Genomic DNA, 25,245 nt, shown 5'->3' on the forward strand with positions numbered 1-25,245 from the left:
CAGTTTATTTTTGGGATACGTTTAATTTGGAATGCCAAAATACATCACAAGTGGTTGCAGCTGCTGTAATTCAAGGGTATGGGGCTGTCAGGGGTTGGTGTTTCTTCCTAAGACCAAAATCGCAACTCCTTTCTTTCTCATCTAGTTTTTAAAATAATCTCTCCGTGTTAAAGTTTAGAGAGAGATAAAATTCAGCAAGAAACTACCTTCAGATTTTTTAGAAAATGGACTTTTTTTTTTAAAACTAAAAATGAAACAATGACACTTACTGGGAAATGACTGTAAAATATTCTGTGATGAATTTAGATCCATGAGTTGCAGATTTATAGGCAGTTGTTGGTTCTTCTCTTTAAAGCTGTTTCTTAAACCTTTTTTTTTTTTTTTCTCTGGACATAATTTGAAGCTAAGCTTTGGAAATACTGCCAGAAAAGCTTTCTCCAGCCTAACAGGCATGTTGGTTTAAAGCAGAAGCTCTCCGAAAGGAGGAAGGCCTTTGATGTGTTATTTTTTCCATGTGAACTGTAATTGTTTGCTTTCTGTGAGCAGTGATGAATAGAAGTCGTGCTTCAGATGCGAAAGTGGCATTGTAGTGGTCGAAGTTAACTTCTTGAGTTACTCGCAGCAGAGCAGAGCAGCGAGGAGGAAGTCAGGACCGCGGGGCAGGGACTCCCGCCTGCCCTAGCTTTGCACAGTGCTCCCACCCGACATGGAGCCCCTCGACTGGCTGTCGGGCAGGGGCGTAGCAACTCCGAGTCGCTGGGTTTCGAGTGATGCTGCAGCACGTCAGACAGCGGTGGAGCTGATAAGACCGTTTTACGAGATAATTTTCCTCTGTAGCTGCATGTGCTGGAGAAATTCCTGGCAGCTCATTTTTGTTACAAGGTCCGTCTTTCAGGTTGCGAATTGATTTGGGGGTATAGAAAAGATTCTGTAGAGCAAGGTGTGGTAATGGGGAAGGGATTACAAAAATGTGGCAAAACTACTTTTGGTATACGTACGGCTGGGGTGGAATCTGTGCTTGGGTTGTTTTTGCTAACCTCCCCCCGCTCTTGTTCCCAGGAGGCAGAGCATGCTGATGCACAGGAGGGAAAGAAAAGCTGGTTTCTAGTAGCAGTTCTTGATCGTCTCTTTCAGCTACTATTAGCTTGTAGGCAGGTTTAATTAGTGAGTTATACATATGAAAGAGTCATTTATCTTTGTGTATATTCAGAGACGGGTTAACTGGAACTGAGCTCAATATTAGTTTCTCTGAGCAGTTTGTGTTCTGTTAGACCACTTCGTGTTGCACGCAGAGTGAAGCTTCTCAAACTTACTCTGTAAATTCCACGCAGGAGAACACGATTCTTCATTTTCTAGATGTCTAACGAGTTTTTAAAGGTAAAGTGGTTGAGGTAGCTTAAGCCAGGGGAATATTTTTGTCTGTATTCTGAAAATGTAATCTGACATCTAAGGAAATACTAGTTTGTGTTTCTTACCAGAAAAACATTACCCATATGATGATTGCTATGAGCATAACGGGGGTAATAGAAGCTTGAAGTTAACTTTTCTTTGATTTTTCTGTAATTATCTTCTTAACTCTAATCTAGCAGATTGTGTTGTACCTCTTCTGTACTGAGGGGAGATGTTTGAAACTCTCCAAGGGGGTTATTACATTTCTTCCATTTTTCTCATGGTAAATGCTAACGCTTGGTTTCCATAGACTTGTTAGCTGTTGGGATGTTAGGGCTTTCATTTTGTTTGAGGTGCAGCATTAAGGTTGGCTGCTCCCGTAGCAGCAGTTAGCCAGTTGTGTTCAGTATTAGAATCAGCTTAAAAAAAAATCTTTATGCACCCCATTCTGTAAAGCTCTGGGTGCCTGTGGTAAGCATATCTCTTTGCCCCAACACCCCCCCATCTGTATTTCAGATGTTAGTTACACTATGTCTCTTAATTCCACTCTGCCTCCCGTTTTCATAATGAAGACTTCAGCCTTCTTTCTGTAGCACATAAATCTGCAGGTCCTTTTTACCATGCTGGCTTGTCGTTTTCTTAAAGAAAAGATGCATTGTAAATCTCACTTTCCAGCTGGATTTGGTTGCATACACATCGTCACTTAAAACGTACTCTATCACTTCTCTGTAATCAGACACTGTAAAAAAGACACTGTAATCTGCCTCCTGCAGGTTATGTTTAAGCTTTATGTGGTGTTTAACATGTTTCCAGATAATGAAATTCCGTCAGCTATTGTAGCCTGTGCCCGACATGTGCTGTCTACGATGCAAGTCACTGATGTTTGATTTGGACTAGAGTGACAACACTTTGGTACCATCATTTTTGTTTTAATCTGACGCAAAATCAGGGTGATTGGCACTTTGAAACTACACAGTGCTCCACTGCTGGGCGACAGCAACTTGGTCCACATCTGAAATCCTCAGAACTTAATGTCACACTTAGTTGTTGCGCATCTGGGATGTCATTCCCGTTTCAGCGGCCTGATCTGGGAGAGTACTTGCTTTTGTCAGAGAGCATGTACTAAAATGCATTAAAAAAAAAAGTGTAAAAATGTATATATTAAAAAAAAAAAAGCTGAGGCTGGACAAAGATCTGTTGCTTCTTTTCATGTAAAAACCTAATTGCTACTGGGTGCTTTCTGAGAAGAGATTTAGAAGTAACTCGAATGTGACAGCAAACTGAACTTTGTCTGCACGAGATGCTGAAAACTTTGTCTTGGTTATGTTGGGCATTATTTGCTGCTTATAGATGTAAAATCCCTTTTTGGAGGGGGTAGTTACAACCTCAGTTGTTCGGTTGGCATCCCAGTGATCAACACTGGGACTGTATCTTGAGGCGAGTACTCATTTAATGCACTAATTCCTGTGTAGTGGAAAGTGGCTGTTTGATATAGCTGCTGTAGTCCCAAAATAAGGGGAGTGCTTTGCTTTACGATATATTTTAGCCCCAGTATACATTATGGGTTCTCAAAAGCCCATTGCCTGTATCTGACCTGTAATGCTGAGGCAGTGGAGCTTTTAATACCTCTACCTTTTCTAATACCTTTGAGTCTCTGTTTGGTTTTGTTTTTTAAACAGAGGAAACAAACCAACAAACAAAAGGCATAATTGGCAAAATATACCCCTCTCTCATTCAAAATCACTTTGGAGCCAGCCAGTTTTGAACTGTTCTTATTTGCTAGAAAAGAAGAGTCGTAGAGATCCAGCACAAAAACGACCCTGTCATCATCAGTGCTCTTGATGGCAGCACCGATCAATCAGTATAAGTATGGTCTCAAACATGCCAGTCTGTGTTACCTTCTGCTTGCTTCTAGCTGCTTCTTTGTACCACATCTGAATCATCACTGTCTAAACATCAGTTACAAATTGCCCCAGTGCTGTAAAGACCTCTTGTTACTCATCAGCCTCTGCCTGAACTAATCTTTAATAACTCATTTCTTGGTGTTGGATTGTTTGATGCTACTGTTAGGAGATTTTTGAAGTCACTTTTGAGATCTCTTCTTGGAAAGGTTGTAGAGAGACACACAAGTACATATTGTCTGTATGATTAAATATTTAGCATTTAAAGATGTCGCTGCTGGGAAGTTTCAGTGAAGTTTGATTCAAGAAAGCCGTAGATAATGTCGCTTAACTTTTGTTTGCAATATTCTGTCCACTTGTCTTCTAATACAGCTATTTAATACTAAACCTGCACAGTCAGAAAATAATTTTAAAAAGCACCCTAATTTGTTAGAACTGTAGAAGAAATGTAGCTGTTGTTATAACTACTCTGACAATATGTTTTCTTGGAACATATAAAACAGGTAGAGGTTGGGAGATAAGACATCATGTATTCATCTCTCAGCCTGAGCAAATGTTGAATCCATTATCAGGGTTGCCTTTTGACCTGTTAAAGTGGAGAGTTCTAAGGAACAACAAAGAACTGGATATGGGAGAACCATGTAGTTAAATCTTAGGAAAGGGACTCCACATCTTTAATGTATATGGCTTAACAAAGACAAGTACTTGGTGCTCAACTAAATCTTACCTTACTTTTGGCCCAAATTTTACTTCCTTTGTCCTTAGGGCAATTGTGCTAGTTCTGTCTTTGTTCCATATGGGAGAGTGGGGGGCGGAATGAGAACGTGACTCTTAGTTTACAGAAGTATTTTTTTAATTATATATTCCAGCCTGTCTTTATGACCAAGATTATTAAAAAAAAAAATAATCTAAGTTTAGTTCTATATCCTTATAATAGCATTGTATGATTAAGGAGAACATTCGTTAAGAGCTAATTATGGCTTTTTTTCTAATTCCAGGAGTCAGAGTTACCGTCAGAACTGAATAATGAAGGATACTGTGATTTTAACAGCAGGCCAAATGAGAACTCTTACTGCTATCAGCTCCTGCAAGAACTAAATGAACAGAGGAAGAAAGGCATTCTTTGTGATGTCAATATTGTGGTGAGTGGGAGGGTCTTCAGAGCTCACAAGAACATCCTGGTTGCAGGCAGCCGCTTCTTTAAGACTCTGTATTGCTTTACAAACAAAGAAAGCCGTAACCAAACCACTGTTACCTATTTAGATGTTGTTGCTGTTCAAGGTTTTTCTGTCATCTTGGACTTCTTGTATTCCGGGAACCTCGTGCTTACGAGCCAAAATGCCATTGAAGTGATGTCAGTGGCCAGCTACCTTCAGATGACGGAGGTTGTCCAGTCTTGCCGCAATTTCATTAAAGATGCCTTAAACATAAGTATAAAATCAGAAGCTCCGGAGACCGTTGTGGTGGATTATAACAGAAGATCTGTTAGCAGGGATGGTATGTCTCCAAGGGATCAGAAAGTTGCCAGTTTCTGGGCAACACGAAACCTTACCAACTTGGCAAGCAGCATAAAAACTGAGAACGATGGTTACTCTATTGATGAGGCCCAAATTGAAAGCTACCAAATGAATGACTGCAGTTGGGTCCAGGACAGCTCACCTGAAATGGCTGAAAACGAATCTCAAGGCGAGGGAAAAGTTTTCGTGTGGAACGACATGGGCTCACAGGGACAATCAGTTCAAGAACCCGGAAAAGCAAGAAGGAAAAACCAAACCGCAAAGAGATTTATTTATAATATACCACCTAATACTGAAGAGAACTCGGAAGATTGCTCAGTGTTGCAACCATCAGTCCCATATCCAGAAGAAGATTTGTCATTTATTAAAGAAGAAGCAGGTAAATATCGCGTAGCATCAGTCATTATTTGAAAACTGATTTTTTTGAATAAAGTACACAACAATGTAATTTTTATAAGGCTACGTTAGGGTCTTTTACTGAAAATTAGCACACAGAGGATAATTCAGCAATCTGATTCTCTCTCTTGGGCCGCACCAATGTGTCTTCAGCTAGAAAAAAGATTTGCCTTAGCCCATGCCATGTGGTACGTAACACTTTTTACAACTGACTCTTGGGTTGCGGCTCCTTACCAACTAGTGGAAGCTAAAATCTTCACGTCTCTATTTGATCTGTAGCTACAATTAGGCACAAAATCAAGGAGCAATAGCTGATGGGTAATAATGCTAGCTGGTTGCATGGAGATTGTCTTTATAATTTTCTTTCCCTGGCAAAAGATTTTTGGGGCCGTCTCCCTGAGTCTCAACAAGAAACAGAAATGACCTTTCCACTGCTGCTTGTTGTAAGGATATCTGGGAAAATGCACAAGGAGTAATCCTGGCTAGTATAATATTGACTCTTACAGCAGGTAGATTTGAGAAGCAGATGGGAAAGAGATGCCACGATGACTTACCGGAGAGAGCATATCTTATTGTTGAACTGTTTTGCGAGCAAATCTTGAAATGTGGCTTGATTCACAGCGTTTTGTTTTTTTCAAAGAATATTGGTTGATGTAAGTGCTAGAATAAAATTAAATGTGTTTAAAGATAAATACAGGCACAAAGTTCTAAGCAGACAGTTCACAGTGTATTTAGAATTCAGGGTAGTGTAGTTTTTAATTATTATTACATCATATGGGTAGCTGAAACACATACTTAAAATACTGCTGTTTACCTGTATCACTTCCAGGCGGATTGGCGACTTTGAAAGTGTGACTCTGAACCTTGAATTTCAGAGCTGACTCCCAAATAGAGTTAAATTAAAGGTAGATGTAAGACAGCTGGAACAAAGCTCTTTAGACGTGTCTGTTTCTAAAGCCTTTTAAAATGAATGGCCCCTTCAAGCATCTCAAGAGACTGTAGGTGTCCTCTGCCTCCCAGGCTCACATGGTAGAATTAAGAGGAGAATAACTTAAGGAAAAACAAAGTCACTCAGACCTGTGGGCATAGGCTATTTTTGTAAGCCAGCGACAAGACAGAGTTGAAAGCAACCTGAGTTCTCAGGAAGGCCTAGAAACCTACATTCATTTTGGCGGAAGGAGGAATGACCTTAGCTTCTTCCTGTGCGCCCAGTCTTGTTGAAAAACAAGGCTGAAAGAAATCCAGATCAGTTCTTCTGGGGCCCTGAAGCTCCTCAGCTCGTGGTGCTGTGGAGCCTTTCTCTGTTGCTGGCAGCTGCCGAGGTGTGAAGAGGCAGCGGGTGGGTAGCAGTCCAGCAGAGGGCACGTGGTGCCTGTGCTGTGTTGTACCAGAACAGAGTCGTGGATCGTATATACGTGAGCACCGCGACGGCATGTGACAGTGGAGCGGTGCAGACGGGAGCTATGGATAGCTCTATCTGGTGGGAGCAGGAGCGGGCAGTTCAGGAGACGTCCGTTGTCAGCAAGTGGCACTACGGGAGCAGATCTGGAGAAGCAGCTGTGCTGGGGAGCTAACACTGGCTCTGTGAGTGTAAAGGGGGGTTGCTTTTCTGCAGCCTTCATCTCTGAACTCGGGGCAGGTCCTCAATAGCTGTTCAGTTCGGCTTGGGAACACACTTGTGAGGAGAATTTCCCGATCTTAGCGTACTTTGATTCACATTGTGGAGCATTCTTGGGCTGCACAGGGTTTCTTCTGCGTGAAATGAAAATGAAGGCTGTGTTTGAGAAACGTGCCTATTGTGTGTCAACCACAAACAGCTGTTGGGTCTGCAGCACCAGGTTAGATACAGCCTGAAGTAAAACAGCTCGAGCTGTGCGTAGTGGCGATGTTGGGTCTTCAGCACCCACATAGCACATCTGCCTGTGCTGGGCCGCACTGCTTGCTGAAACATGTTTGGCTGGAATGGCATGAGGAAGGGCAGCAGAAAGGCTGGAGCAGGAGTGGGGGACCTGAGGTGCTGTAAATTGCACAAATACCAAGTTCCTGACACAATTTAGCATGTGTTTTTTACTTCTGATTTATTTGGGGTAGACAGTCAACTCTTCTTTTTACTGTTGGAAATATCACAGAGAATAAGTATGCATCTAACAAATGGTGTCTCCTGCAACAAAAATAAATGCTTGTACACATTCTACAGAATTTGAATAGCTGTTTTGGACCTTCCATGTAGGAATAAGGGATGATGGGGGCAGTGCAATAACAATCGAACAAGTTCTGAACTTGCTCAGTTTTTTTTTTGGACAGAAACACCAAGGTTTCCAGTCATTCATTGTGCTGAAGCATTAAATTACAAAATATATTCCATGCAACATCTTGATGGAAAGAACTGTGGTGGAGGCATGGGTCACGGTGAATTTGTGCTGAGGTGTCTGTCCAAAATCATTGAAAGCTCTGGTTGTAGGGGATAAGTTTATTTTTTTTATTAAACTATAAAACAGTGTCAATTAATGATCTCCTTGGTACTTTGACTGCAACGTAAGTGATCCCAAGTACATAATTACATCTTTTCTATTAGTTCTAGAACTATTTTGGAAGCCATGTCTAATACTTTTATATTAAGACCTTTACTTTTATGAAGTCCTTTTGAGTATGCTTGTGGTTTGGAATGAGGAGATGCTGGAAGTAGAGCTTGGTACAGCTTACTTTCAGCTGTTCTCAGTGCTTCAGCAACCAGTGTTCTTTCTCCTCCACTGCTTGCTAGCTTTTTCTTTGCTCTGTGTGTGTGATAAGTGCATTTGTTCTGTAAAACACTCTCTTTAATGGCTCCCTCCAGCCCCAAGTAAAGGTGCAGGAGGGAGGAGGAAGAGGGATAAAGAACGGAGAATTGGAAGAATGTCAAGAATGGGTTGTAGAATAACCTGCAGGTTATATGATAACTTCTCAGTTGTGGATTAAATTTCCTGTGGCGATGAAAATCTACCAAAAAACAAAGGCACTGGGAGTTAAAAATCCACAAAAAATGTTTTCTGGAACAGATTTAAAACAATGCAGTTAGAAGAAAAAGAATGAATGGTAAATTCTTGTGATGCAAGCTAAGCAATACACTCTCGCTGTCCCTTTGGCTGCTAAAAGAGAAAATGAGCTTCTTCTGTTACACTTTGTAGTGTGCTGCTGGGGATAACTAACACCAGCTGTGGTTATTAGATGTCTGATTACATGCAAAGTGAGTTGCCCTGTACTTGGTTGTGGTTTTAGGTTGTTTGGCTTTTCTGTGAGGGGAGAGAAATACCACAGGCATGGTGGAAGGGAAGCCAGTATAAGAACATTCCGCTCATTACGAAAACTTAAAAACAAAAACCAAAACAGGATAAAAAACAAAAGCCACTACCTTGAATTCTGTAGTAAATGGACTTTCCAGTTGGGTACTACAGGTAAGTATTAGATAAACAACAAGAAAAGTTTTCTGAGCTGTCACCTCTTGTCCCAGTAAAGCAAACGTGCTAAACTGCTGCTTGCTGAATGTGAGTTTTCCTGCAGACATCCATCCGTAAGGGTATGTCAGCTTCTCCTTCCTCTCACCCTGCGTTGCCAGTGAGTTTGTATTTAACACCTTTCCTGCAAGAAGTAGCACTTTGGGCTTCAGATAACTCCATAAAGCTCAGATGGGTTTTAAATTCAGCGTGACATTGTACTTCATTTATCTGCTTTTACTGAAGCCTTCAAGCATTCTCCCGTTTTAGCTACATTAATTAAAATAGCTGAGCTTCTCCCCGCTGAAGGTACCATCCATCTCACTATTTTCTGTTCTAGTTGATAGTCTGTTAAAAACGTCTGCACTGGTTACAGCCGTGGTGCATCCTACAATTAACCATTTACCATGGTGGAAATAACCGTGCAAACAGTCAGTACCTCTCGGTCAGTTTGCAGTTCTTAAAAGCTCAGTGATTCCAAGTGGTATTTTTAGTGTCTGTTTGTAAGATTATTACCACTTCTTGAATCTGTTTTTCATTTGGGCTTGGTTTTTGGAGTGTGTGTCCTATTCTTAGGCTTCAGAACACAACTGAAGTATTGCTTATGCTTTCCAGAGCTGACCGTGTTGATTCTTACGGGCACTTTAACGGAGTATTCCAGTAGCTTTATGACGCTAACGCTGGATCACTTGTTAGCATGATTTTCAGGCCATGTAATGCTGTGTTATGCGTTGGATCGGAGGGGGCTCAAGGCAAAAGGTAACAAGGACAGGGTGAAAACAGCCTTTTGTGGAACAGGAGTTTTCTGGAGTTTCACTGGAGTTCTTAAGGATTTGAATTCAGTTTGCTATAAAAGCAACTATTTTTCCAGTATGTTACAAGCAGTGTCTCAAGCTGCTTACAAAAAGGTAGTGCTAGTCACAGTTCTTGTCATATGCTGCTGCCTCAAGTCATGACTCAATCAGGACTTTGCAATAAGAACAGGTAACTTTGTATTTAAAGAAATGGAGACTGATGGATTACTTTTTGTAGAGGTAAGTCCCATTTTACTGTCCCATTTAGAAAGAAAACAAATATACTAATAGAAAACTAAGCTTATTTTTCTCCCCCTCTCTTCTGATTCTATGACTCTCAGTCAGATCTTCCTCAGACGGCCGGCTGACACCCTGATTGAAAGATTTAAGTCGCTTAATGGACATTTAACCTCTCTATGTGCTTCATTTCTTGTCTAAGCTGGAAATGAAGGCCCCGGGGGTTTTGAAAGGCACCTAAAGAGAATACAACACCTGGGAGTCAACTGCTTCCCTACCCCGTAAACTTACCTCTCCTCGGGATGATCCTGAAGACAAGTAGATTCTCATGGAATGGACAACCGCTGACCTCATAACTTTAAGGAATGTTTTGTGTATTCATATGTTGGGTTTTTAATTAAAAAAAAAAAAAGGGCAGATGGGTTGGGGAAGAAGGTTATGTGGTGTCCATGGGCACTTGGATTCCAGATCAAGATTTGCACTTTGTCATCTGATTACACAGACTGTTCAAGTTCTGCTTTTTGCTTTTACCATCTGCTGTAGAACTACTTTTTGTCTCAGTGCAATTGAAGCATAGGCAATACATTTACTTCGAAGAAGTTATCGGTCTGAAGAGTTGACTTGATCTTTCCACTACCTCTGCTATTTATGAAATAAATAGTGATGATGCTGGGAACAACGACATAAATAAAGAAAAACAGGGGCTGCCTATCTTCTTGATTCATTTGGGGGACACAGCTCCCGCTGTAGAAGTGAGCTGTGCTGTTCCTTCAACTGCATTCCCTCCTGCACCTCAAAGATGTAGCTCAGTAAGTCACCAAATTCATTTAATCATATGCTGAGCAGTGAAAGTGTTTTTGATCCAGATGTTTCAGATCCTCTTTGATCGTAGATGACTTCAGTGTGGTGCTTTTTTCTGAACTATCATGAAGATAAGAGTACAACTTCCCTTAAAAAGCACTTTCTTTTCCTCCAGATAACCATTACCCTAAAAAAAATAAGGAGACTGTGGATAAAAACAAGACTTTATTTCCTGCGTTCTTGTCTTCACATGTATACCCGCTCCCAGATGACATTTATGAAGCTAAAGGATAGGCAAAGGACTCTTAGTAATGGCTGTCTTTGCTGACGTGGTACAGAAAAGCAATAAGTTCCTTATTTAACCTGCAGGTTTTCTGCCTTGATGGGCCTGTTCAATTCAGTTAAAATACCATAATGCCCCCTGAGAGCTTTTTGTGCTAGTGTGACCTTGTCACGTAAGAGTTTGTAGAAGTGTGAGTTGACCAATTGCTGTTCAGTTCCTTGGGTGGGTTGTTGTTGTTGTTTGCTGTTTGAGGGAAGGTGTAGGTCACCCTCAGTGTTGGTAGCTGTAGTGTAATGGGTTGCAAGTTTCAAGTGACATGTAGTTGGACTAAAACCACTCCTTTCAGCTCTGTTTTCAGTTTCTTTACTGCTGAGTTCTGGCTGCCCAGCTGCTCATGCTCTGTGTGCTGGAGGGGTTCTGGAACCGTAGAGGACTTGGAGTAGTTTTGTGGGGTGGAGGAGAAGTAGGCAGCATTTCTTACTTGTGCCAGTTTCTGGCAGGTATCAGTAAATATATCCAACCAGAAATGTGTTCATATTGTAGAAACTTTATGCTATGAGTAGAATACTATGGCGTAGCAAGTTTATATTATGCTTGTTTGGGAGGGTTTTCCTGTTTTTTTTTTTTTTTTTTAAACAGATCGGTGTTTTTACAGATCTGTGCCTCGATCTTGTACCTTGTGTTTCTTCAAAGCTCTGTGTAAAGACAAAATCTCTCAATATTCCTGGACAAAGTCAGACTTTGGCAAAATCCGTCTGGAATGAATGATACTGAGATACTCGTTTAGCACAAGAGTTTGGGTCAGTTGTGGCGCTGCTGCTTCTCAGGTTGCCTGCAGTTAGAGAAGCTAGCATAAATTGAAACACTCCTTCCTTAATATTTCCTTTCAACTATTTAGCATTCAAAGTTGTTCTGTTCAAAACAGTCTGCATAGCAATGGTACCTGTGCTTATGTCCTTACGTAAGAATAAACACAAATGAATACATGTGGGTCCTTGGTGTACTTGTCTTGACTACAAGCGACGCTGTGATCAGTTAGCGCAGCCTAGCAGCAGTGAAGGCTGGCCTCGTACTGGCAGAGCTAGCAAGAACTAGCAGAATTAAGCAGCAGAACTGGCAGAACTAGCAAGTCCCCTGTGCTCGTGACTGGCAAGGCAACACCTGAAATATTGTGCCCAGTTTAGGGCAGCCCAGGTCAGTCAGCAAACTGGAGGGAGTCCAGTGAAGGGGCACTTAAGGTGGTTAGGGGGCTGGAGAACGTGTTCAAGGAGAGGCTGAGAAACTGAATCAGTTCAGCATGAAGAAGCCCAAGGGGGATCTACCTGCAGTCTTTGACCACCTTAAAGGGATTCTAGAGAAAATGAATCCAGCTGCTTTTCAGAGGTGCACAGTGAAAGGGCGAGAGTCTTGTCACAAGTTGCAGCAAGAGAAATTCCACGTGTCCAAGCTGTTGACCGTGAAAGCAGTTGGGTTGGAGCAGATTGCTTGGAGGGTTTATTGAATCTCCATCCTCGTGTATATTTAACACTTGGTAAGGTTCAAAGCAACATATAATCTAGCTTTGAAGCTAGCCCTGCTGTGAGCTAGGTTGAACTAGGTGACCTTCAGAGGTTCCTTCTGATCTCAGCTCTTCCTTGAGTCTGTTCCCTGAGACCAGTAGCTCCCCCCACATAAATGGTGTGGATGAGGATAGTTCTCACCCTCTCATGTTTCACTGTTGTTGCCTTTATGGGGATACCAGCAAACTGGCTTTGTAAGCAGTGACAGACTGAATGGCACCCCTTTCTTGGGGGACGGGGGGGAGGAGTATTTCGAGGGAATAATGATAAGCAAGCTGTAAAAGCAAGTTATTTATTTGGCAACAATTGCTGGTTATCTGGCAGGGTTAGTTGATGACGGTTCTGCCTCCATAGTCAAGGCACTAAACCAGTTTTCATGATGAATGGGAGGTAGCAAAAATTAAGAGCAATTGGGAGTGGTACATGGAGTATTTGTAAGATTGCACTGGCAAAATATCTTAAGTTTGTCTGAGACTTGTGTTGCAAGAGGCAGTTGAGAAGTAATCTGCCTTGACCCCTTTTCAGAAGCAAGGTTAAAGATGTGAGTAATGCTCTGGGAACAAGCAGTACAATATATTTTCTTTCCTCTACCTTGCCAGTATGTAACTCTTGGCAGCACTGTTTTTTTTTCCTGTCACATTACTTAACATAAGCAACAAATCCAGCTCTCTAAGAGCAAACCAGATTGTATCAGTGGATTACCAGTGCTCTCTTTACGATCCTTGAAAGCTCTGGCCTAATCGCTTATCTGATCTACTTTCTGGCTTTTTTTTGAATTGATCTGAATAAGCAGTCAGTGTCAGAAAAGTTGGGGGAGAAAGCAGTCCTATTGCTTTTCTTCTTCCTTTGGCACTGCTTTTGGTGGTAATATGTATGAAGAAAACAGAAGCTGAATTCATTACAGGTAACTGTCTACTGTGCAGTTTTGTATCCTTTCCACTCATGCACCCTGCCGCCATACCCCTTTCTATAGCGACCTGTTCAACAGCTCAAATCACTGAGCTTCTCGATCTTTTCCCACTCCTTTCTTGAGGAGTCTCCTTTCCTTCCCAAAAGTTCAGCTTATTTCTGCTTATAGAAAAAAACAAAACTATGTCCAACTAAGGATGTTCCTGCTCACGTGTTCTTCATGGTGATATTCCCCTACCTGTTGCCCTGAAAACTGAAATTCAGCATCTGACTTGCGGTTATCCTTTTGCCTGAGAAGTTAAAATGTAAAAGCCTTCCATGAAGTTCTTCCGTTGTGTAAAAGCCCACACGACCACTTCATGGTATTTGGAACAGCCTTAATCTCTTCTCAGACTGACATGATGAGAGTTTTAATGCTGATAGTTAATCAGTTTGTGTTCTGTTTTATTATTGGTATTATTTTGGTTTGTGGTTTGCTTTTTTTTTTTTTTTGAGGTCAGGTTGCTAATAGAAGCCTCTTCTCCACGCAGGGTGGAAGCATGGGTGGATGTTGGAGGCTAGCTGACATTTGAATGATTAACCTACGCTTATTTTAGGAATGAACAAAGCTGTAAAAAGCTGTCCGTAGATTAGGGGAAGGCTGTGGTCAGATGAACTGGTCTGAAGATACAGATTATTGCTTCTAATTACCCTGTTTTTTGGCCTTTCTCACTACTGTGTGGATTCTGCTGTGCCCCCCACCCCTCCCACCTGGTCTGCCCCCACAGCTGCATATGGAGTTGCTTTCAGTCTCCTGTCAAAATCATCTGGGGTTGTGTTAACTTGACAGGAACAACTTGGGTGGTGACTACAGCTGCAGGTTTGAGAGGAGCCGCAGCCTGGGTGGGAGGACTGGGAGAGGGCGCTGCGAGCCCCTGGGGTTTGTGGCATCCCGCACGTGGCTCAGCAGCAGTCGGGAGCTGATGGGGCTGTCGGCTGCGCGTCCACCTTGGGGCAACTACTGGAGCCTAGGCGCTGCGCTTCGTTACGTGTAATTCATGTCTTCCCTGTGTGGACGAGCCATGAGATGTTAAAAATGCCTTTTTAGTGTTTTAAGCCTGTTAGATGTGTGCTCAATCTAGGAAGTAGGTTTTCTGGGTCAACAAATTATTTTGAGAAGGAATAAGCATTAGGTTTAATTATGATCTGCTTAATCCTGTGTTCTGCAGAGGCTGAGATGTCTGTAGCAATCTCTTATCTCTTGTGGTATCTATACCAGTGTTCTTTCATGTTATAGCAGGTCTTCTCTTCAAATTGGAGGTAGACAGACTTAATAGCTTTTTATCTGTACTAGACTACAGCTCTGAAGTCTCTTTGGCTCTGTGCCGGGGCTCATGCTAAGATCTAGGTCTCCCGAGGGGTTTGAGCTCCTAACTTCCCTCAAAGTTCGATACCAGCTGCGAGCGCAGATGTTCCTCATGAAATTCCCTGTGTGTTCTCCTAGATCCATAAGAACCATCAAAGTGACAGTGTTATACATGCGCTTGGCTTGGTAGACCTTTTACTTATGGCCAGTCTTTGTATGCTTATTTTGAAGGAGGTTGTGTGATACTGCCTGTACACAGCATATGCGTTACACCTGCGAGCAGTCAAGGCCTCGGTCTGCTGATCTTGCAGGTCCTCCTAAAACGGGAGGGGACGAGGACTGATTAAAATACTTTAATTGTTGCTCTTCCACTGTACAGCTAGAGACAGGACAGTTTGGGGGAGGGAGGGATAAAACCATGAAGAAAAGTTCTAACGTTTTAAACAAATTATAAAAGGCGTTTTGCTTTTCTATTAGCTCCTGAAGTCTGCTTTAATTTGGAGGCTTTTAGCCTTGAAGTCATCATCCTAGCTTTTGCCTGGAGCTGTACAGCTCTGCTTCCTCACTAATCCTTTCTTGCATATTACAGAAGGAAGGTTTAGTGCTCACCTCAAAGGAATGTGTAGTTGGCATGCCTATAGGGTATCTGTTCTATTGCTTGAGCTGTTGAGATGGCGCTGCGGGAGTATATAGCTTCAGGTTAGCGTAAGGACTTCTTGCCTCTTTTGGACGTAATGACAGCTATTGGAGTTTGTAGTTTAAAAGGTTTTTGTTAAAATGTTGTCCTCATTACTTTGTTTTCTTCTAAGGTGCAGGGAAGCTTAGTCTTCCCTGGCCCTTTCTCCCCCCCACTCCCCTTCTCTCTCCATGCCAAAATAGCTAGGTGGGTAAGTTAAAATACTGACATTTCTCTTACCTCGTCCGTTCAAGCTGTGATTTTTAAAAGCTCAGATGGGTGGAATAGCTTTTTGCTCACTCTGTGGTTTGGCAGTCACAGTACAGCTTTGCTTATCATTTGCTGTTGTGTAAAGGACATGGCAGAATTCTAGGTTTCCTATTTGTTAATTTATGTCCTTTCGAACTGTCGTCTTCTCATGTTGCGGCTGCAATTGCTGCTGCCAACTGTAATACTGCTTGAGTGTTAAATAAAGCTAATATCTATGCCTAATGCTGTAAGGATGGATAATTTGTACTTTTCTCCAATAAAACAGTAAGTTATGAGTGTTTCAGTGTGCTGCTTATACTACTGGCTGTATGAAACTGTAGTTTACACTGAGAGAAGTTCCTTTCCCAGAAAAATCCTTGGAATGAGCAGTATGGGGACAAGTGAAAAAGTCTTTGGACCATGAAAACCTACAGTCTCAGGGTGGAAAGTAAAAATAGATACATTTGCTGTGAAGTCCTTCTCGAGGTTTCTGACAGGAGTGATGTTGGGAATCCAGTGTGGTGAGGATCTCAGCACCATCCAGACAAATAAAAGGAAATCTGCCAGTTTCCATTGCAGTTTGTTTATTTAACAGTTATGTGCCTGTGAGGAAAGTAATGGATTTATGAGTTCATGTTTTCCAGCAAACTCCTGTCTTGGGGGGGAAGATTGATTTGCTCTCTTGCCAGGAGAGTCTTTGACCTACAAATACAATTCTGTCAAATGCCTAGTGCAGTTTTTGGTGTACTATTTATAGTCCTTTTCTGTGTGATATATAATAGTGATTCTGTATTCACTCATGCAAATATTACTTGTTACAAAAGTGTGGAATTAAAACAAGCGAATATCTTTTTCTTTTCAAGGCATTGTTTGCTTCTGACTAATTTTGTTCTTTTAAAGGGGGTAAAAAACCTACAAAGGCCATACAAACTGCAGGAAGAGCTCGTCTAAAGACCAAATGTAAACACACAAACTGGTGTTTCAAGCTGGTATATTTCTAGTAATTATGGTCTCTTGAATTGATGTGGTTATAGAGCAATGGGGGTGATTATTCAAAAAAGGATTTAGACATAGCTGTAGGATACTTTGTATAAATAAAGGTATGTAAAACACTTTGTATACCACTGAGATAGTTTAAAGCAATAAAGCAAATCACACCTGTAGTAGAAAACATGTACATTTGTACCAACTAGTAGACTGCCTGTGGTAGGCCAGATGAAGTCACTGCACTTAGTAGTTCTAGAGAGAAACCACTGGAAAACTTTTTAGCACTGGTGTGATGATAGCGAGGGAATAACTATCCTTACCATAAAAGTTCCTGTGGTCTGAAAAAGGCTTTGAATTTTTTTCAGGTTGGGGTTGAAAAAATGATGCCATGGAGAGCAAGGCGCAAAGATCTAATTTTATTTAAAACAGGAACACAGCTTCCTTCATTTCAGCGCTGAAGATTATGTGAAAGAGGATTATAACCATTACGATTTTAAGGTTTTAAACTTTTTTGTCGCAGTTGAAGAAAGATGCATATTTTAAGATACAAACTGACTGATTAGAAGGAGGGAAGCTGAAGTAATACTGTGTCTGTAATAGGTACTTCAAGTGACTTCAAGTATGGACTGCTGCCGGGTACTTCAAGTGACTTCAAGTACGGATTGCTGCCGGGTACTTCAAGTGACTTCAAGTACGGATTGCTGCCGGGTACTTCAAGTGACTTCAAGTATGGACTGCTGCCAGAATCTTGGCCAAAAGAAGCTTGGGAAAATGGCAAGTATATCTGATACAGAGCAGGTTGTTTTTTGTCGCTGATAGGAGTTCTTGTGTGTCACTGCAGGTAATATTTGATTAACTTCCACAGAGATTTATTAGATTGTGTGTTTACATAATCTTCTCCCACTTCATTTGCCCTTTTGCATAATGTAAATAAGACTACTTCTTTGGAGTGAGAGAGAGAGAGGAATTCAAACATACGGGAAAGTTAAAACAGAACATGACCTATATTGACTCTTGTATTGTGCCTGAATATGAAGGTACCTGAAGTCTTTAGTTGTTTGATAGCTTTTTTGTAAGCTAGCTACAGATTAAATAGGCTTTAAAATTGAACGCTTATTTAACTTTGTATCTTTGTATAGAATTTTAAAAGCAGATCTCAGCATACTTCCTAATATTAAAAAAAAAAAAAAAAAAAACAGCTTAGTCACAGTATCATCTTTAAATACAATACAGACATAACTAAAGCCCTCTTCAGTCAACTTTGTGGTGTGTAGCCTACCCTTTCGCAGCTTGTGTGTCTTATTTATTCAAGTGAGCAATTATCTGTAATCATTTTCTGTCTGAAAACATTTGGAATGTACCAAAAAAACACCATGTTAAACTGTTATTGCTAGATCATCAAAATATGCAGTCTTGCTTTAAAAAAAAAAAAAAAAGAGGACCTTCAGGATGCATAAGACTGGGTAACAGTAATTCCTGCCTCTGTACGACTTTGAGATATCACTGGTATGTGGTTTATGGTTTACTTCAGATATTTTTGCTTTTACAGTGGAAGAAATTGGGTCATCAGAAGGTGAAACTCACTAGTGGGTAAAGGATTCAAACTCAGGTCTTTTGAGGTCTGCCTGTTATTAGGCTGTTAAGTTCCCATACATCTTACACCCCTGATGTCTATGTGTCTGTCTGTCATACTTCAACAGAAGTATATAAAACTACAATTCAAACCCCTTTTTGAACTTCTTTTTTTTCCATGTAACCCCTTACATGACATCATGGTGACATGCAGCTTGCATGTGTGCTCAGATACACCAAGACAGATTTTTGAATGCTAGCAAAATTTAACTTCCACATTATGATGGAAATTAATTTTTGAAGCTTTTTAAATGGAAGGCATTATCTTAGATAGAGGTGTGCACGTAACAGACTAGTTTTGCTTTCTTCCTGCCAGCTTGCAAGTTAGAAACTCTCGTACATAGTCACGTGGCAATAGAGCTTTTCGGATGCTTCCTTTGTAGATGGTTATAATCACGTTTGTAAATTCTTATCTCACTTTTCTCAAAACCTTTGTATTCCTGTGTGGCCATCTTCATAACTGTCACAGCATCCTGTGCCTTTCTATGTCATATAGCAAGAGGCAGCTGTAGTAAACCTTGGTTTTGCAGATAACCTTTGAGCAAGCTGTGTTGTCCCTGGTCCAAGCAATGTTAATAGCTCTCTTTTTCAGAAGAAAGAACTGGGATATTGCTAATTCCAGAAGTTTTTTTATGCTCTCACTATTTCTTTTGCCGTTAGACCAAGTTAGATTTTAGGGAGAGGCTAAGTAAGTTCTAACAGAGTAATCTAAACCAATACCTTACCCTTTTAGCTATTCCAGAATTATGCTACCTTTTACTATCCTCTTTTTTTTTTTTTTTTTTTCAATATTCATTCTTGCTTGGTTATATTTGTTTTTCCTTTGATATAGATTCAGATCTTAGGGCAGGCACTTCTTGCACTTAGTTCTAAATAAATTATTGGGAGAGAAGATCATAACTTTCTAAATGTCACAGTTACAGTGTTTCTAATCTTGAATAAAGTGTTTTCTGTTATAGATGACTTCTGGGAAGTGTAATACTGTTAATCTGTAGTTAACTCACTCTGACTCATGAAATAACACTACTTTTTCAAAGAATTGATCTGTACTCCTGTGCTTAAAATTCCTTGTTTACAATTAGGTATTTTTCTAGCAAGATCATACGTGCTGGACCTACCGGTAGTTGTGGTTTTCTGCAGGCAGGCATTGTTCTGATTTGGCTGATGAAAAGTCACGTGGGTGCTTTATTGTTTTGGCACCTGCTTATTTTTGTGCACCAGGCAGAACATAATGAAATAATCTTGTGTTTCATCATCTTTTCTCCTGATGGCTTATTTTCTTGTAGGCGATTCCTCTGCTTTAATCATGAACAAGTTGAAGTGTCCACACTGTAATTATGTAGCCAAATACAGAAGAACACTAAAGAGACACTTGCTCATTCACACAGGCGTGAGATCATTCAGTTGTGACATCTGTGGGAAGCTGTTTACTCGGAGAGAGCACGTAAAGAGACATTCCTTGGTAGGTAACATCTGTGTGTGTGTGTGTGATGCACATGTACAAGCGGGGTCGTCATTACATTGTGACAAATGTAAAACTGTTTTATATTAATCTGAAATGGATGAAGATAAATGTCTCTGTCATAACTGCCTCATATTCTTACTCCATGCAGTAAGTGCATACAGTAGAATGCAGTACCAATTAAGACAGTCTCTGGAATTCTGATAGATAATTTCATGATTACTTTGAAAGGATCGTGAGAGTTGCAGGATATGCAAGTATCCTGTAGATAACGAAAGGAAATTTTGCTGTAATGTTACAGCAGTAGAATAGCACATCTGCATATTCTATGATGTTGCACCACCATTTTCTGTGAGGACACCCTGTTAATCAAGAATTGCACATCTTGGGGTAGTTCTGAAATACTTACTTCACAACTAGACAATGCTATAGTGTATGATGTGCTTTAAGATTTAGGTTAGAATGAAAAGTATGTGAGATACAGACAGTAAATAAATACCCCTCTGAATTGACATTCTACAAGTACCATATACTCAACAGTTGAGCTTACCTGTTGCATAATTGGGAATCAATTTGAGTACTACTTATCTGAAGGTTCAGAGAGCCTATTATCTGTCTTGGGTATTTAGCAGGTACTTTCTAGTCTGTAAGGAAACAGGTGAGATTTCATTATTATATTTACTGTATAGCATCTAAGGTGTGTTTTAGGGGAGTAACAGAAGTAAGATCATATTGGTAGTGGGAAGGTGGTAGCATTTCTCCAAGCTGTGATCTCAAAAATAAAACAAAAAAAAACAACAAAAAACTCATTTTGCACATACTCAAAATAGGCTACTACGTGGAATAGAGTAATTTGAGCTTTTTCTCCATTTTGATGTCTTTCCTCAGTCCTTTGAGAATCAGTAGGTCAGCTTATGAAGGTTTTCCACAAAGTCTGTGTAGCCTCCTTGCTTTTGCCCTGTGGTTCCCAAATGAGTAGAAAATGTGGTTGTGAGCTTTCAGGTTTTCATGTGGATGCAGTAAAGAGCTGTTGGTGCAAGTCGTCTTAACTTTCCTTTCTGTCCTGTGCTGTCATAAAATAGACTTTCTGTTAGCCAGTAATATTTTCAAAAGTAAATGATAATGGGAGTCATAAGAATATAATTCTAGATGATGCTTAAGACCACTGTAGTAATCTACAGTTTTCCTTAAACTGTCGTACAGGTAGACAAGGCATATGTTAATAGTTCCCAAGTAAATTTTAGAACTGCCATCTTTCTTACATTCTGCTTCACTTCTCTCACCTTAAATACACCTTTCCAGTCTGAATCTGCTCCCTCTCGTCCTGCTGGTATGGGCCACTGCGTGAAGGCTTAGATGCTTGAAGGGACAGGAGTACCTATGATGTTATTGAGCCTGAAGGACACTGTTCTGTAGCATGTGTAGGTGACTGCAGTGATGGATGTGGTGATGGTATGTGGCTTTTTTTGGCTGGGCAGAGGAAGTAAGGTTGTTATTGCCTTATTGTTGGTGATACCGTGTGTCCCAGGAGCTAATCTGCTTCTTCCTCCAGAAGATAGTAACAGTAGGTTGTAGTTGTTGTACAAGGATAAGTAGAGTTGGACTTTAGGTTTCTGTCCTGTCATATCTGACCAGTTTTTTTAAGCTAAGGAAGTTTTACATCCAGGAAAGGAGGTGAAGTCAGACAAAGCGAAAATCACTATAAAATGAACTCAGTTGAGCCCCGCTGATGGATTCGGAACTTTTTTTTTTTTGCCATTCAAGGAACGCCTCAGGCATTTTTTGCTTTGTGTGAAACAGTATCATAACAAGCCTAGATGCTGGGGAAAAGGGAAAAAAAAAAGAAAAAAAACAAGTTGTATCAATTGTGCAGATTAAGAGGGACTGAAGTAACTATTTGTATCTTGACCTTGCTTTTTTTCCTCATGTGGGTGGTACTTTCTCTTTTATCTGAAAGAGCAACTTTTTCAAGGTGACCTCAAATGGGGTATTTAAGCACATAATTGTAACCTGCTGTGTGGACGCCAGACAAGAAAAAAGCCTTCAACTTCATTTTTTTCCAAGACAACAACTATTGTTTATTGTTGCCCAGTTGAATTACTTGTAAGAGTAACGTACTCTTGAATTCATTTCTCCCTGTTCTTAAAATGTATAACTGCAACTACTCTGTTAGAATTGCATTATTGGCTAAATATTAAAATTTATGTTTAGTCAAGGTAGTCAACAGTGGTCTTCTAACTTTGCACACAGGCTCACTCAACGTCAAGGACAGAAAATTCAAACGGGAGTGAAAAGGTGTTGTCGCCTTTGGTTTTGCTTGGCTGGCTTGGGGCTGGGGGGTGTAAAAGAGGGATCTTGATCTTTCAACTCAAACAGAATTTAAACTCCTGCTTGTTTATAATTTTTCTGGGCTTAAAATTGTAATGGCAATTTTCTAAATGAGCAGCATGTCTGTTATGATACTGAGCACAACATAAGCGCTTGTACTTGTTCTTAGTGCCATTTGGTGTCTTGGTCTGAACCGTGAGCAGTTGTAAAATGAATGCTCACCTGCTTACTGGACAGGCAGCTATTCAGCTACCCACTGCACAGTAAGGAGGTGGCTTAGTTGTGGGAATAGCTGATGTAGTGAGTATGGAGCTCTAGCACTGCTCTTCCTCTGAACAGTGTTGAGGTAAAAAAAAAAAATGTTTTTTGTTAGTAATTAGTACTAGAATACTACTGTTAATATGTACAAGCACAATCTGATGTATGTATTTTCACCTTGTAATCTTTCTCTTCCTTAGGTGCATAAAAAGGATAAAAAGTATAAATGTATGGTGTGTAAGAAGATCTTTATGCTAGCAGCCAGCGTTGGAATAAGACATGGATCTCGACGCTATGGAGTTTGTGTAGACTGTGCAGATAAATCTCAACCTGGGGGGCAAGAGGGAGCAGACCAGGTGCAGGACACAGATTTCCCTAGGGATGAAGAATACGAGGAAAATGAAGTGGGAGAAGGTGATGAGGAGCTTGGTGATGATGTAGAAGAACAGAATGACCAGTCTCGATGGGATGAATCTGGGGAAGTTTGTATGCCTTTAGATGACTGACAAGAGCATATGGCTTCAGGGTGCCGGAAATGGACGCTATACGGATTGACTATTTGAATTTCTGGACTGAAGGCTTGCGAAATATGGTACAGGCTGGATGGTAGTTATGTTGCTGTGAAAAATGTAGGGTCAAAGCCTTATAGCAAAAAAGGATTATTAATTTTTTTATGATATTTGCACAGGACTGTACAGCATACAACCATTTGGTTGAATTATACAGAGTCCTCACATCTACAGTCAGTTATCAAAAGAAAAATGTATTTTTTATTATTTATAGGATATAGCTACTTGGGTCCTATTCAGACATAGTAGTAACTGTACTTACGTTACACATTCATGTATCTGTTAACATGAATGGAGAAAATTGCAACTTGGTATGGAAATACAAAGACAGCTTCCCCAAATCCACTCATACTTTATTAATGAACCAGTGAAGCTAATTTGGGATAGTGGCTTTGTTCCCACAAGCATGTCTTTGCCATACAAACCTTACCTCTCCCGTACTCTGATAGGTGAAAGCCAATTACTTAAATATGCATCACAGATAATGCCAACACCTTATTGAAATTTGGTTTTAAAACTTTTGGCTCTAAGCCAGCAGGTGGTACAGGTGATAAGCACTGGAGATGTTAATGATGGCATTAATTTAGAGTCTGTTTCTTCACAATTCTGAATTTTCGAGAAAGTTGCTATTGACTTATCAGTTCCAAAATAATCTTGCAGAAGAAATGACCAATTATTAATTTAATAGACTGATCAGAGCATGGGTAACTCTTCTGCCACTTAGTCAAAAGAGATAGTCATGCTAAAAAGTATCTGATGTAATAAAGCTTCCTTTTCCCTCTAAGGTTCCCCTCACTCCCCAAACTTTTTGACTCCCCTGCTGTATACCTCAGTCCCACGAAATGAAAATACAAGAAATGGAGAAAGTGTCATATTAAACAACTTTTTGGTATATAATTTCTTGTCCGCTTTTTGGCTAGTTTATGTGATATGAATTGGACACTAGGCTATTGTGCCCATCGTCTGTCATTAAAATGAACACAAACTATTTTTTATTCTTTTGTATTTAATGGGATATTGCTAGCGTTTAATATAAATCAATTACATTTAACTTGTTGACTTAATTTGCTGGATTTTTTTTAAAGAAAACAAAACAAAGTCCAAAGCAAAATAATGCTCTTTGAGTTGTCTTTTTCAGGATGATATGCTCCCTATACTCTTTGTTTCAAATTTTCTATGAGGCATTTAAACTTGAATTTTTGTAGCCATGTGGATTTTTTTTTCTTAAGCTTGTAATATTGTACCAATGATTTCAGGCCTCTTTCACAGGGAGGGGAGGGCATTACATCTTTATCTTAAACTCTTCGGTGTTGTCTAGAGTAAGGCAAATGAATTCAGGCAATCATTGGAACAATACATCTGATGTGCTGTTATGTCACAATGAGTAAATATGCAGAGCATTTATCATAACACATAGCTAGGCCAGTGTGACAGTACTGTATAAAAACCAATCGAGGGTCACCATATTCTTCAGCTTTGTTTAATTTTAAAATGAGTATATTTTTTTCCTATTTTATATCAGGTAACTAAATTATGCTAGTTGTGTGGATAACTTTGAACTATGCTTTGACGGACAGAATCTTAATGGTGCTCCATCTGATCAAAGTTGGTATGTATTTAAAGAGACAAGCTTTACTGTTGTCCTTTACATCAGTAGAACAGTAACATAATGTTAAGACATTGTTTTTGCTGATTGAAGCTGAGATAAGTTTGAACTACAGTTATATGGGAATTAAAATACTTTTTTATCATCAATTTGTTTCATTGTTAGTTTCCACATTATTGTAAACCTGACAAATGATTAGTTTTTTGGGGGCGGGGTGGGCGGGTGGGGTGCTTTTTTTTCTTTTACACTGAAGAACACATCTTATTCTCATTGTTCTAGACTGAAATGAGTAATGTGTAATTCTGGTGGGGTCCAAAGTAGAAATTAGTTGGGCAAAGATGATATGAATGAAAAAGTATTTTAAACGTTTAAGTAATGTTCTGCTTTGTGAATATGTAAGTATAGCATAAAGATTTTTCCATCCCATTTATCCCCTTTAAAACCATAGTTTACAATTGGTAGATCTGTCTATATATATAAATATATATATATATATATGAAATTCACCTAAATCTGCTTTATTAGAATACCGCTCACTTAATGCTTAGAAACTGGACCTGGCTCTACACTCTTAATGTATCTTCCTTTTGTTTTTGTTTATTTTGTTTGTTTTCATTTGTTTTTTTTTTCTTTTTTTCCCTTGAGGTATGAACTTTTTCTCTTGGAACTGAATCTTCTTTTACTACTTAAATCATTTATGTATATCTGGTAAATTATGACCAAATTTGTTGTTAGACTGCATACAGTAAATTGAAATATACACTTGGTACACTACAGAATTGTTGTGCTTTTATTCTGGTTACCTTCGCAAAAGCAGGATTTATTAGAAATCAGTGTAATTTATAAGTATTTTATTCACTGGCCTTAATATACTGTT

The 25,245-nt window shown here is 39.9% G+C and overlaps 1 protein-coding gene across 1 annotated transcript in view; it reads left to right on the forward strand.

Annotated features, from left to right (window-relative positions):
• The window catches only part of ZBTB10 (zinc finger and BTB domain containing 10), a 28,209-nt gene extending 3,692 nt beyond the window's left edge, over nt 1-24,517 (forward strand). Inside the window, exons 2-5 of the mRNA XM_035546357.2 lie at nt 4,289-5,186; nt 17,114-17,287; nt 19,432-19,607; nt 22,394-24,517. Of these exons, the coding sequence (XP_035402250.2) occupies nt 4,289-5,186; nt 17,114-17,287; nt 19,432-19,607; nt 22,394-22,699 (1,554 nt within the window). The 3' untranslated portion in view covers nt 22,700-24,517. The remainder of the gene's footprint in view (nt 1-4,288; nt 5,187-17,113; nt 17,288-19,431; nt 19,608-22,393) is intronic.
• The last annotated feature ends 728 nt before the right edge of the window (nt 24,518-25,245 follow it).

This window comes from Cygnus atratus, chromosome 2, assembly GCF_013377495.2.
Source record: "Cygnus atratus isolate AKBS03 ecotype Queensland, Australia chromosome 2, CAtr_DNAZoo_HiC_assembly, whole genome shotgun sequence".
NCBI classification, from domain to species: domain Eukaryota; kingdom Metazoa; phylum Chordata; class Aves; order Anseriformes; family Anatidae; genus Cygnus; species Cygnus atratus.